The sequence below is a fragment of the Zosterops lateralis genome (assembly GCF_965231275.1).
Source record: "Zosterops lateralis genome assembly, chromosome: Z".
Taxonomy (NCBI): Eukaryota; Metazoa; Chordata; class Aves; order Passeriformes; family Zosteropidae; genus Zosterops; species Zosterops lateralis.
The window spans coordinates 38,330,533-38,343,851 of NC_139800.1; the positions used below are offsets into that span (position 1 = coordinate 38,330,533).

At 41.3% G+C, this 13,319-nt stretch overlaps 1 protein-coding gene across 2 annotated transcripts in view; it reads right to left on the bottom strand.

Moving 5' to 3' along the window:
* The window catches only part of TUT7 (terminal uridylyl transferase 7), a 33,905-nt gene extending 21,786 nt beyond the window's left edge, over positions 1 to 12,119 (bottom strand). For both annotated transcript variants that reach the window (XR_014592505.1, XM_083883753.1), the window contains exons 1-7: positions 12,046 to 12,119; positions 8,378 to 8,904; positions 4,197 to 4,372; positions 3,547 to 3,663; positions 2,670 to 2,847; positions 2,091 to 2,179; positions 1,097 to 1,148 (exon numbers count right to left, since the gene is read on the bottom strand). Coding sequence is in view for 1 of the 2 variants with exons in the window: in XM_083883753.1 (XP_083739879.1) it covers positions 1,097 to 1,148; positions 2,091 to 2,179; positions 2,670 to 2,847; positions 3,547 to 3,663; positions 4,197 to 4,372; positions 8,378 to 8,873 (1,108 nt within the window). In the remaining variant the exon portion in view is untranslated. The remainder of the gene's footprint in view (positions 1 to 1,096; positions 1,149 to 2,090; positions 2,180 to 2,669; positions 2,848 to 3,546; positions 3,664 to 4,196; positions 4,373 to 8,377; positions 8,905 to 12,045) is intronic.
* Between the last annotated feature and the right edge of the window lie 1,200 nt (positions 12,120 to 13,319).

Sequence of the window (13,319 nt, forward strand, 5' to 3'; positions counted from 1 at the left end):
TCATTGGGCCAGGTGGGGAGGAAACTATCAAACAATTTTAGACACTTAACTGAAAAGTTCTAAAATTACAAGATTTTTGTGATGTTACTTAGCCAACTGGATACCTAATTTCACTGAAAATTGTCTTGCTTTTGCCACTAGAGTACCCTAATGCTCTATCTCTGTATCTTCCCACTCCCAAGAAGACTTGGAACAACATGTTAATGCAAATATTACTTGCTTTTGTGATGCAATAATGATCCTAACCTCTTACAAGAGCTAGGTCTTCTTCCTCTAATCTAACTTTAAAAATAACCCCATTCTCGAAGATCGTAATGGTCCCGACAATAAAATGCACATAAAACGATAGGGGGGCGGTGCCACTGAGAAAATCTAGGTCAGTAAATATACATGTTTTGAACCATATGGTCTGGTTCCCAAACTGTGGGCATAAAGCAAGGCAAGAAAGCAGTGAAGCTACTTTTTGCAATCTGCATTTAAAAAGAATTTTCATGCCCTCCACCCAATATATTTGGTTTTTTTCTTGTCTGCATATGCTTGAATTGGTTTGATTAAGTGCATTTTTTAAAGGATCTTAAACTTTACTTCCCTGTTTTAATGCTCAGAGTTATATTCATTATCTGAAGAAAACCCCATGTGTCTGTATGCAGCCAACTGTACACATCCATCACCTACACTGACAGACACGTGCAGGTGATTACAGGAAGAGACCACAATTTTAAAGTACATTACTGGGTTTCTGTTACATGTTAAAGAACTTGGGCTGCTCTCTGTGGCTAATGGCTAATAGAGCAGGCCAAGGAGGGCAGCAGAGTCTACCTCACATGTAATGGTATCTTCACTTATAATGCAGAAGAAAACCTCCCCCACAAGGAACTTCTCACATCATCAAACATAGGAGAACTTCGGCCATAATAACACTGAATGCCAAACCAAAAGTATTTCTGTTAACGTATTCATTTCTGCAGTATTATTCAGTCTCGCATCTTTCTAAAAAAGGAATAGCATGTGGTGTACCTGTTCAGCAGAAGTGAAATTCAACAATACTAAGCAGTAATAGTTTAACAAAATTGAGAAAGCAGCGATTTTTTCTTACCACTGTTCTGAAGACTTTCTTGCACAAGTAAGAGAACATCTGGTTGAGTCATCTGTCAATAAAAGGAATAAAACTGTTTTTGTATCAGCCACCTGTCAAGAAGGTGATTTTCTACAACTCAAATTTAAAACCGCCTCTCTGCGTACTTCACTATTATTAAGTTGTATCAAAAGGAACAGGAGGTCTTCTTGCTTTGAAGGAAAAAAAATAATCCTGGAGTAACTGCTACTAAAATTATTTTTATCTGTATCAAAGACTTGGTTAAGGTAAGAAAACCTCTGCCAACAGAATTACTGTTTCAGTGTGCTTAAATATGACTGCATTCTGACATTGTGGACTTAGATCATGTTAAAGACTGGAATTACAGCTTTTTAAAACTATATGCACTTTATGAACTTAGACCATTCTTTGTTTCCTAAAGGAAGTGTTGAATTCTAACAATGGGACTGCCAAATCAATTACAACAGGAGTAAGTTTAAGTATGGAATCAAGTACTTAATTCTTTTCAATGTTCAAGCACAAAGATGAATAAAAACAATTAACATGACAAATAAAGGCTTTAAATTACTCCACATACAAATAACACAATATGGTTTCATAGCTCAAATATAACCTAGTAGTCAAAATGTGCATATGTGAATATATCAATACAAAACTAGGATCAGTACTGAAACAAGATCACAAAAGTGTCATTTATTTCATCTGTTAGAGACTATAAATAATCATCAGTCTCATAGGACTGCTAGAGTACAGATGTTTTAAGTGTTTTCAGAAAAAGTTTCAATAAAACACAAAGGTGTATTACACTCACTGATGACTACAGTTCTGTGAAGAAAGGAATGTTATTTTAAGACCAGACCAGCTCTGTTTTACCCAATGAGTTTTTAGAAAATGTTTTACTACCACACTATAAAATATATTTAAAATATACTCTACATGAAGATGCAAACATTCAAACGCACTAACACACACTTAATAAAATGGCCTTACTTACATTGGCAGGAAACTGGATATCTATGTTTATGTCTGAAGTTTTGAAACCAAATCTGCTATAGGAGGAGCCATACAATCTTAATGAACACTCTGCAACAAAAAGAATTATACTTCATTTACATTATGCCTAACTCTAAGTCTGTAGCTACTTAGAGCATTGTCAATAGATCTTAAACCTATACCTGCTTTTGATAAGCACAGAAAAAGAGTCTTCAACAGCCCAGAACTGTTACTAAATCCTGCCTTCCATGCTGTTGTTGTTGGTTAAGGCTTATCATGAAGGTCAAACCCTTCCCACATCCTTTTCATCTTCACTTTTTACTACAGGCCTATCTGGGTCATGAACATCATTGTAATTTAATTCTGAAACAGGTTTATATTAGTGCATCAAGTTGTTCAGCAGACTAGGAGCTAAACATGCTGTTTAAGAATTTAGAGAACTAAGCTTTTTAAATTCAGTTCTCGTTTCACAAGCTGTTTGGGATTTTTTTTTTAATTTCTTCTTTTTGTTTGTTCGGTTTTTGTTGTTATTTTGTTTTTAGTAAGTTGGCATATCTAACACTTGAATTGCAAATAATACCTGGCAATTTTTGACGCAGCAAGTTTTCCATCATTGTTTTAATGTTAAGCCTTTCTTCTAGATCTTCATTATTTAAGCCAAACTCCCGCACAACATTTTCAATAGCAACACCAATAGCTTGTATCTGGGAAGGCATTGGAGGAGGAAGAGCAGCCAGCAGTTCTTCTTCTTGCTTTTCCTTTCAAGATAACAAGATTAATGTTTTAATCAGTTTCTTGAGCTGCTTAACATGCTAAAATGAATGCAAACAACTCATCCCGAGTAATACCACCACCGCAAATTTTCCAGGTAATGTAGATAATTGGAAGCTATAAAGAATGTCATACTCCAGGAGGCTTCAGTGAAGTTCAGCGATATACATAAATTTATTTGGCACATTTTAAAAAATCACCAATTCTTTCATCACCTATGAAGTGTGAAAAGATAGGAGCTAAAGACATATTTTTGTCCACTTCAAGCAGAGAAAGTAGAAGATATTTTTCAAAAAAGACAAAATTTATGTTGTGCTGGATGTTATTTTGATGCTTGTGCACAAAACAAACCTATTTCCTCTACATATAAACAAGTCTGTAATATTCCATAGGTGCTTAATTTTTAAAGTATATCTGAACTGGAATATTCATTTTGACATACGGATTACAATTTCTAATTCTCCCATGCCAATTGTATTTGCTAATTCCTACTCCTCCTTGCAAAGTCCAGGTCCCAAGCTTAGAGTTTTCATCAGTATCACTATGAAACAGTTTTTAGAAAGATTTAAACATGGTAAAAACTAAATGTGGAATGGTTTTAAAAGCATTGCAGTTTCGTCATCGTTAGTGGGGTTAGGAAGGTTTCACTAAACTACAGTTTATACTTTGTCTTGTCCTTAACTCACCGTTAAGCTTTTCTTGTGTCTTTTTTCTTTAATATGCTTATGTGCAAAAGCCACCGACTCAATCAAAACATCACACAATCTGCAGGTGTATTTTGCTGATGGGTAGCTTCGAGGTTGCTAAAATAAAGATAGTAAAAAAACCCTAAAATATATAAAGGTGTTACTTTCACTTCATTTAACATCCTTGCTGAATTCAATGGACTAACTCTGAAATCTACACCCACTCACTTTAGCTTCCTTCACTCCCTATCTGCCATAGTAAAGTTTGCACATCAAATATAATGTCAGAAGAATGGTAACATGTCAATCACACCCAACACCTTATCTTTTACAGGAGAAAACACCCATGGAAGAATATATTAATTGAACAAACAACTACTCCAGCATTTTAACTAAGATCTGATGTCATTCCCTGAATTAAAGGTAAAGTCATTTTTTGAGCTTGAGCTGTCATTAATGTTGTAGCAAAAAACCCCAAAAGATAAACCCTCTTGTTTTTACAATTAATTAACAGCAATATCATTACTTAAATTCTATAACTAAACTTTCTAGCTACAACCAAAGATATTGCTCAAAATGCACCCTCTACAATGTATTTATATGCACAAAAAATCGGAGCGGTTTATCTATACAAGTAAAGACAGCGGCACCTTCTTCAGTCTATAAATGTAGTCTCGCTTCAATCGTTCTTCAGCTTGCTGCAGCCCCAGAAGCTCTTTTGTTGACAGCACAGATTCATCTATGACTGGGCCTTCCACTTCTTCATGATCATACTCATCTTTTCTAGTTCTTCTTGATCTTCTTGGTTTTCTAAGCTTCTTCATTTCTTGTAAAGAGTTATGAGAGCAAATACGTCAAATAACTGCAGATTGCCATGCAGCATTTAAAAAAAACCCTTTTCCTTAATTAACATTCTACTTATATGAGAGTCAACAAAGGCACAATTCACCTACCTGGTATGGTTTCACAATTTGTTCTGTGCAAATCTGATAATCAGAAGTGTATATTGGTATCACAGCCTATAATGTCTTTGTCCCAAACTACAAATAAATCAATTAATTTGTCTCCCTGAATAAAATAACCTTATTTAGATATCTTTGTTAAAACTGGCAAAAAAAATAGAACTAAATGCAATAGATATACCTGTATGCGATTATGCTGAAAAGACAGAATATATCCAAAGATGTCAGGATGCATGGTTAGGCTTTGGTAGACTAAGTAAACTAGACTACAAGTATGACAGAATCAAAAACCATCGGCCAATGTGAATGATTTATAAGACCTAGCAGCACACTGATATGGCATTGTTGTGATTTAGCTCACACATGACAATTTATTAACAGGAGACTATTACTGGTAATAATGTCACTTGCTTTTCAGCTAAATCAATTCAGTTATACCTTCGCAATATTAAATAAACAAGTGAAAAAAAAGTAAGCACCACTGCTGGCTTACAGAGATTAAAGAATGGACTTGCTAAGTATGTGCATATTGCTTAATAAAGCTGTAAAACTGTCATAATAATAATGTTTTAAAAGCTTGTTGTGTTTACAGCAAAAGCCCTGGAACAAATTAATGTAAAGACCATTTCTGCCTTTAAGCAAATTTTATCATCATTTTGAAGCAGAAGCTGCTATTGGCCCAAAGCCAATACCTGTAAAAATCATCTCAGGAATAAATATACACGTCAGATTTTCACACCTTGCCTTTCATTTATACAGCTATACAGGATGTCCCGATACCTGGAATTTCTAAAGTTTCCTTCTAAGAAAATTTATGCAACTTCCTTAGACTCCCAAATTTTTATCATAGCATGAGGGTTTAATTTGTAATAATTAAAAAAGGACAAAAAAAACCCCAGATAAACTGCTCTTCCAAATACATTTACAAAATTTCTTTCCTGTGACCACAATTTTTGTCTCTAATAGGTAAAAGGGAAACAACAGAGTTGTGTATCTGTGACCAGTTATTTGATTCAGTTCGCTAAGCAGCATGCCTGTATTAGTGGTGTAAACAGTACCAGGACAAAAATGATAATATAATTTCTCTCTTTAAGCAGCAGCACAAGTTTAAGGTGCAATAAAGAGAATTTAGGCCCAATAAGTTGTATGAGCAGTACTGCAAAGGAATCTCCAGGGAGCAGAAACAGAAGTCTGAGTTTCTGAACCTTCCCTATATCCTCTATTTTTGCACCGACACTTCTGCTCAAATTACTAAGATGTGACACATCTGTATGACTACATTTTTAACTAATAGGTGTAGACAGAACCTGGAGGTGTAATAATGTTTTCACAGAAAAGCCTGTGACAACTACCTACTTATCAATTATTTCTGTAGCCAACAAGTAACTTAAAAAAATTTACAAAGTAAATAAATACTTGGTAGGTACTGTAGGAACAATCTAATTATAGGCTAACAATTTAATAAAGTACTAAAGAATAGTGTCTCAGAGACTTGGTAAAACTTCTTATGAGCTACAATAAAGAAGACATGAAGGTGATGAAAAGGACAACTGCACAAAATATTTCAAGCAAATGCAAGAAACACTTCTAGTAATTTTGCTACTTGACATGGAGCTTCTGAAGGGACCTCAAGAGGTGAGCTATGCCATGCCTGTTATGCTCAGCTAACCTGCTAAAGGCCTTTAAGCACCTTTTCCATGAGCTGCCCAGACACATCCACAGAACTTTCTTAGCTTTATCTTTAAAAACTTGTCCTTTATTCCTCATCTGAACCTTTCTTGCTCAATTTTATGCCCATTGCTTTATGACCAATCTACTGGAAAGAAATAATACCGTTTACTACATCAGATTTTTACTGCCTTCCTAGACAGAGGAAGATTGTTATGCCTCCCCACCCTTTTCCATTTTGCGAAAAGATTGGGCATTGTTAACAGTTTGAACAGCTTCTGTTTCCTACATGTCTTGACAACCTTATTGGTTTTCTTTGCACAGCTTCCATTTTATACATAGAAGTGAGGTCCCAAAACTGGGTAGAGTACTGCAACTGAATTTACAGAAGACCCAGAAAAAGGGGTACTTCAGACTGTGAGTCTTTTTTCATGCTCCACAACCCCATAATAACGACTACTCATTATCATCTGATTCCCTATCATTTCAGCTCCTTCCCTGAAAAAGTTACTTTATAGTAACTTTTCCTCCTTTATTTGCACAGTTGGCATTCCTACTTAAACAATGGCATTTACACATCCTTTGTATTTCATCCTATATGTAGGTCATTCTGTAATTGTGCAGTTATTTTAATTGACCTTCCTGCTTTTCTGCATTCCATTCCTACCAGCTCCACATCATATTCAGTTTTCGGAGCACACAGTTAATAGGTCTGCTGTCTTCATTCATCACTAGAGTAGTATAACAAACATTGAATGGAATAGAATCCTCACTCACTAGATGTTCACTCACTACTTTCTTTAACTGACAAAATCTTTAGTAGTTTCTGAGAATAGTTACCCAATTAGCTCTGCAAGCCTCTCACATAAATTTAATCCACACCATTTTCCACTAGTTTACTTAGAGAATTGTCACATAAGAGTATTTAAATTAGTACAGTACAAGTAAAGGCAGTATCTACCAACTGCCTTTCCCATGTCTATAGGAGACTGATGGCTATTTTAAATAAATAAATTAAGGTCAGCATACCTTTTCCGTAACGAAAACCTACTTACTAATTCTTATCTTTGTTACCTTTCAAATATTTACAGTGTATTATTTGTTCCAAAACTGATTCAAGATTTAAGCAGCACACCAATTATTTTCATCTCTCTTTTACGAGACACTTGCTCTTTCCTGTAATCAGGTCACTTCCCTTCAGTTCTGAAGTATGATTGCCAGTGGTTCCAAAAATCTATTTCAGTGAGATCCTGAAGTTTCACAAAAAAAAGTTCATTACATCCACTAAACTGAAGAAAAAACTTGTGAAAACACTTCTCTCTCCTCATGTGAGGTTGAGTTGTGTGCAGCTTACTTCTAACAATGAGAGACACTGGGCACCTGTTCGCAGTTTATCTTTTTAGTGACAGCTAGTATCAAGGGAAAGGACATTTAATTCCCGGACTTCCTGGTCAACCAGCAACAGCTCTTCTTCTCACCAGAGGGTCTGATCACTACTGGTTTTGGCTCCCACTCTTAAATAAAATAAGGCAGATTTCTTGTCAATTGGCATTCCATGTTAGCAGCACCATACACAAGTTATATTCTCTATATTCTTTGAAGCTTCCTTTTTCCATTTTTCTTGCATTCAATAAAAATATTGCAGCATTGATCACTTCACCCTCCCTTAGGCTGTCCTTCCTGACATTTCAATACTTTGGATTTGTACTCAGATTATTAGTACCAACTGCTCACAGGGAACTTAAATATGTATGAAGAACCAGACTTCTGTTATTGCTGTACTAAATTCTCACAATACTGACATGATGTTGCTTTCAATCTTCATTAAGACACATCGTTAAAGACCTCATTGGTAGCTCCAAAAATCTTACCCTGTTATCAGATTGAAAGATCTCTTACCAGCCTTGACAGATTCCATCAAATTGTACAAGGAAAACAACAAACAGGGACACTACACAGATGATGCAATCTACTTACTCCTACCACCCACAGCCTAAGCTACAAAGTTTTATAAAACAAGTTCTGTATTATTTGCTGTAACAATTTGTCTGAAGTGCTACAAGTATAGTGCAGACAATAGTTTGTAATACATGAGAGAACAAAACCACTATTTTGCTTTAATAGTGAATCTCGAAATTTTACTTTTCATTAACACCTGTAGGAATCTACTTTACTATGTAAAAACAAAGAAACATGATTACCAGAACTTCCTTTATGCATGTCTGGCACATCCTTGCTCATTAAATCTTCCTGAAGTTGTTGTCTTATGTTTCTGTTTCCAGCACCTTCCACCTCGTGAAGAGAGTCCTTTCTTGTCCTGCTGTGCCCAGGAATCCAGGCAGCAGAACGGTACTCTCTCCAATTGTCAGAAGTGCTGTGGTGCTCATCAGATATCCACTTCTTTATTTGGTCTCTTTGGATATCATTTAACTTTGATCCTTGACTGTAAGTTGTGTTTTTAAGTGAATTTGGGCTACTCAAAGCATTTCGTGGCCCTCGCCTGGGACTGCTTCCATAATGACCAGGAGTTCCCTTTTTCTTTTGCAGGCTGGTATCTATTTTATTGCTGTAGCCAGTTCCGTATTCATCCATGACTTGGAAGTCTTTCTGTAATGAACTTTCTTTTAATTCTTCTTGATGCAAAATTTCCTGTTCCTTATTTTGTTTGGTAGAGCAAGGTTTTGCAGCATCTCCCATGGTTATTGCTGTTCAATTTAGTGATTCCCACCTAGAAATCAAAAAGTTAAAAGCTGTATTTTAAAATCAATCAAGGAATGAACACTGGGTATTAATTGCTATGGAAGTCTCAACAATCAAAGTCCTGGCTTGAACCAAGGCAAGAAAAGGCAGTCCAAAACTCAGCCAGGTCTCTTGTCTTACTATGTCTTAACACCTATGGGTGGTTCATAAAATGCAGAGATGTCCTATGGCTTTTTCCAGGCACTGAGGTCTTCTAGATGCCTTTAGGACAGATTAGAAAATTTCAAGAGTCTACATCAGTCTCAGCTCAGTATAGGAAAGCTTTGAAAGAATGGTTCAAGGAGGTAAAAACAAGGATGGCCACAAGGCCATTCTACATATCAGAATACTTTGCCCACAGCAGACATGTTCACCCTGTTAAGAATGAAATTCAGGATCATCGATCGGAAGACACTGACATGCAGAAGCTAAGCTGCAATCTATCAGGCAAGTATGATATAATGACTTAGAAACAACATGCACTCTGCACATTTTAATCAGACCACCAGTGTGAGGTCCACATTACTCAGTATTAAACACTCCTGTTTCATATTATTTTAGCATTGCCTGAAACATCTGGACCACTGAATTGCTTGCATACCCATCCCCCTTTTCTTGGTTACCTTCATGCTCTTTCTGCAAAACACTTCCATAGAGCTCTATCTCCAATGTTGCCAATAAGCCATGTGGATTGTGAAAGGGGAACTACAGGAAGAGACTGTGTTGAAACATTTTAAGTGGCAGTTGTCTCATCAACACTGAATGTTTTATGATTTAAATACAGAAACATACAACCAAACAAAAAAGATTTTCTCTTTCACAGAATCACAGAATGTGTAGGTTGGAAGAGACCTTCAAGATCATCGAGTCCAATCCAGCCCTAACACCTCAACTCGGTCATGGTATCAAGGGCCACATCCAGTTTCCTTTCAAACACATCCAGGGACGGTGACTCCACCACCTCCCCGGGCAGACTATTCCAATATTTAATCACTCTTTCTGTGAAAAACTTCTTCCTAATATCCAACCTATATTTCCCTTGGCACAGCTTAAGACTGTGTCCTCTACTTCTGTCAGTTGCTGCCTCGAGAGAGAGACCAACCCCCAGCTGACTACAACTACCCTTCAGGAAGTTGTAGAGAGTGATAAGGTCACCTCTGAGTTTCCTTTTCTCCAGGCTAAACAACCCCAGCTCCCTCAGTCATTCCTCATATGGCTTGTTTTCCAAGCCCTTCACCAGCTTTGTTGCCCTTCTCTGGACATGCTCAAGCATCTCAACGTCCTTCCTAAACTACCCAGAACTGGACACAGCACTCGAGGTGTGGCCTCACCAGTGCTGAGTACAGGGGAAGAATGACCTCCCTGCTCCTGCTGCCACACCATTCCTGATACAGGCCAGGATGCCACTGGCCCTCTTGGCCAGCTGGGCACTCTGCTGGCTCATGTTCAGCTGCTGACCAGAACCCCCAGGTCCCTTTCCTCCTGGGCACTGTCCAGCCACACCATCCCTGGCCTAGAGCATTGCAGGGGGTTATTGTGGCCAAAGTCCAGGACTTGACACTTGGACTCATTAAACTTCATCTTGATAGACTCTGCCCATCGACCCAATCATTCCAGATCTCTCTGCAGAGCCCTCCTACCTTCCAACAGGTCAGCACACACTCCCAGCTTAGTGTTGTCGGCAAATTTACTAATGAAAGATTCAATACCCTCATCCATGTCATCAATAAAAATATTGAACAGAGCTGGCCCCAGCACAGACCCCTGAGGAACACCACTGGTGACTGTCCCCAGCTGGATGCAGCACTGCTCACCATCTCTCTCTGGGCCCAGCCATCCAGCCAGTTCCTAACCCAGCAAAGAGAGCTCCTGTCCAAGCCCCAGGCTGCCAGCTTATCCAGGAGTGTGCTGGGGGACACAGTGTCAAAGGCCTTGCTGAATTCCAGGTACACAACATCCACAGCCCTTCCTGCATCCACCAGGCAGGTCACCTGGTCATAAATGGAGACGAGGTTGGTCAAACATGACCTACCCCTCCTAAACCCGTGCTGGCTGGGCCTGAGACCCTGGCCATCCTGTAGGTGCTGCGTGATGACACTCAAAATACATGTAGGTGCCTAAGGATGCAGATAAAGCTGTAAAGAGATGTAAAGAGTGCTTTCAAGCACCTAAACATCACAAAATGCCCTTCTGTTGCCATTACTATGGGAGTAGGATACCTGGTTTTTTTCTTCTTTTTAAGTTCTGTAGGCCACAAAGGCACTCTTAAGCATCTCAATGTCTGCATTTTATAGGCCTTAGGCTTTAGTGTTTATGCCCCTCTTAAGATGAAGACAGTTTTTCAGTCCCACACAAGCAACAAAACAAATAAGATTCCTGTCTTAAAGACCAGAATTCTTACCTAGTTATGCCCATCTCTAGAAATGCAGCTGCTCCAGCTAAGAGCAGAAAGAAAGGTTTCAAATGCACAAAGTGCACTTGCTTACTATTTTAAGCAAGAAACGCTGTCAAACCCGAATTTCAGTGACCTAAACCCAGCCTGTATTAGAGCTATCCCAAGAAGCAACGCCCACACCCTGCCGGCAGGCTGGATGACGACACCTCCCTGCTCTGGAAGGAAGCAGAAAAGTCAAAGTTTACATTCGCCTCCGGCTCCCAACTACGGCTGGAGGTGCGAGCCTGGGGCGGGCAAGGGGCTGCCCTGGGGGTCAGGGACATCGCAGATGGGCAGGACATGGTGGCCAGAGGTCCGGCACATCAGGCAGCGCCGGCAGAGCTGCCAGCGGGACCCGGGCGCAGGTGTCCGAAACCGGCGCAGAAAACACGCTACGTGGACCACAGCTCCCGGCTCGCTCCTCCTCGCCTTCCCCCCACAGGCTAAGGAAGGGCCCCGGCCCTCTCCTGTCGACCTCCGATCCCGCTGGAGGAACTGTGGCGCAGCATAACCCGAACCTGCCGCCTCAGCCGGACACAGCCCGCGAGCAGAGGGGCGCGGCAGGGCCGGGCAGGGAGCGAGAGATCTAGAGAGGGAGGCAAAGGAGCGGGCGAGGGGAACGGCGCGCCGGTGGACACCGCCCGCCGCCGAGAAAGGCCTAGCCCTGCCGCCGGCCGCCAAGAGAAGGGCACTCACCGCCCGCTACCGCCGGCCCGCCCGCCGCCCAGGGCTCGCCATTGTGGCGCGACGGAAGCGGCGCTGGTCCCTCGGCGCGCCCGATTCGCGCGAGACTTCCGGCAGCGCGGGCCCGCCCTCCGCCCGGCGAGACGGGGCGGGGCGAGACGGGACGGGGCGGGGTGAGACGGGGCGGGGCGGGGCGAGACGGGGCAGGGCGGGGCGGGGCGAGACGGGGCGGGGCGGGGCGAGACGGGGCGGGGCGGGGCGAGACGGGGCGGGGCGAGACGGGACGGGGCGGGGCGAGACGGGGCGGGGCAGGGCGAGACGGGAAGGGGCGGGGCGGGGCGAGGCGAGGCGAGGCGGCGGCGGAGGCGGCCCGGCTGTGGGGGGGCGCGGGAGGCATACCACCTGGCCGAATAGCAATGGGTCAGGTAGACTGTGGTGCGAAGTGTTGCGTACGGTCTTGGCTTAAAACTCTTGTCACAGTGACCATACCAGCTCCCTGGGGAGGCGGTTGCCACGTCTAGTCACCTTTTCTGTGAAGAAATTACTCCTGATGTACAGCCTGAGGCTCTGCCCTCTTGTCCTGTCATCTGGTGCCTGTGCAAAGAGGCCTCCCCAGCTGGCTGCCCCCTCCCTTCAGGCAGTTGTAGAAAACAGAAAGGTCTCCGGTGAAGCTGCGCCTGGCGACACACCTCCAGCTCCCTCAGCTGCCCCTCACTGGACTTGTGCTCCAGACCCTTCACCAGCTCCATTGCCCTGCTCTGGACATGTTCCAGCACCTAAGTGCCCTTGCAGTAAGGAGCCCAAATATGAGCACAAGGTTTGAGGGGCAGCCTCAGCAGTGCTCAGTACAGGGGCAGTCACTGCGCTGGTTCTGCTGGCCACATCATTGCTGATACAGGCCAGGAAAGCCATTGACCTTCTTGGTCATTGAAGAGCTGAATCGTATACATTGCAGTCATCTCCCAGAACATAAATACCTAATTTATTGGCTTATTGAGAAGGGTCTCTTTCTAACATGCTTTTGCATTCATATTTATGGAAGAGAGGGACTCTTAACCTTATGAAGTGGTCCTCATAAGAATTCAGCTTCCCATTCCAGTTCAGATATCCTAAGCAAAATGTGTACAAGTATAAAGTTTTTGAAGATAGGTAGATAGCAGAGACTTCCCAGAATAATTCATGGTACCTTTCCAAGACAGGACCTTAGAGCCTAAGTGCTTCTCATTAACAGCTGGAAGATAGTTTTGGCTTCCTCTCTATTACACTTTTCCAAAAGACACTTTCTA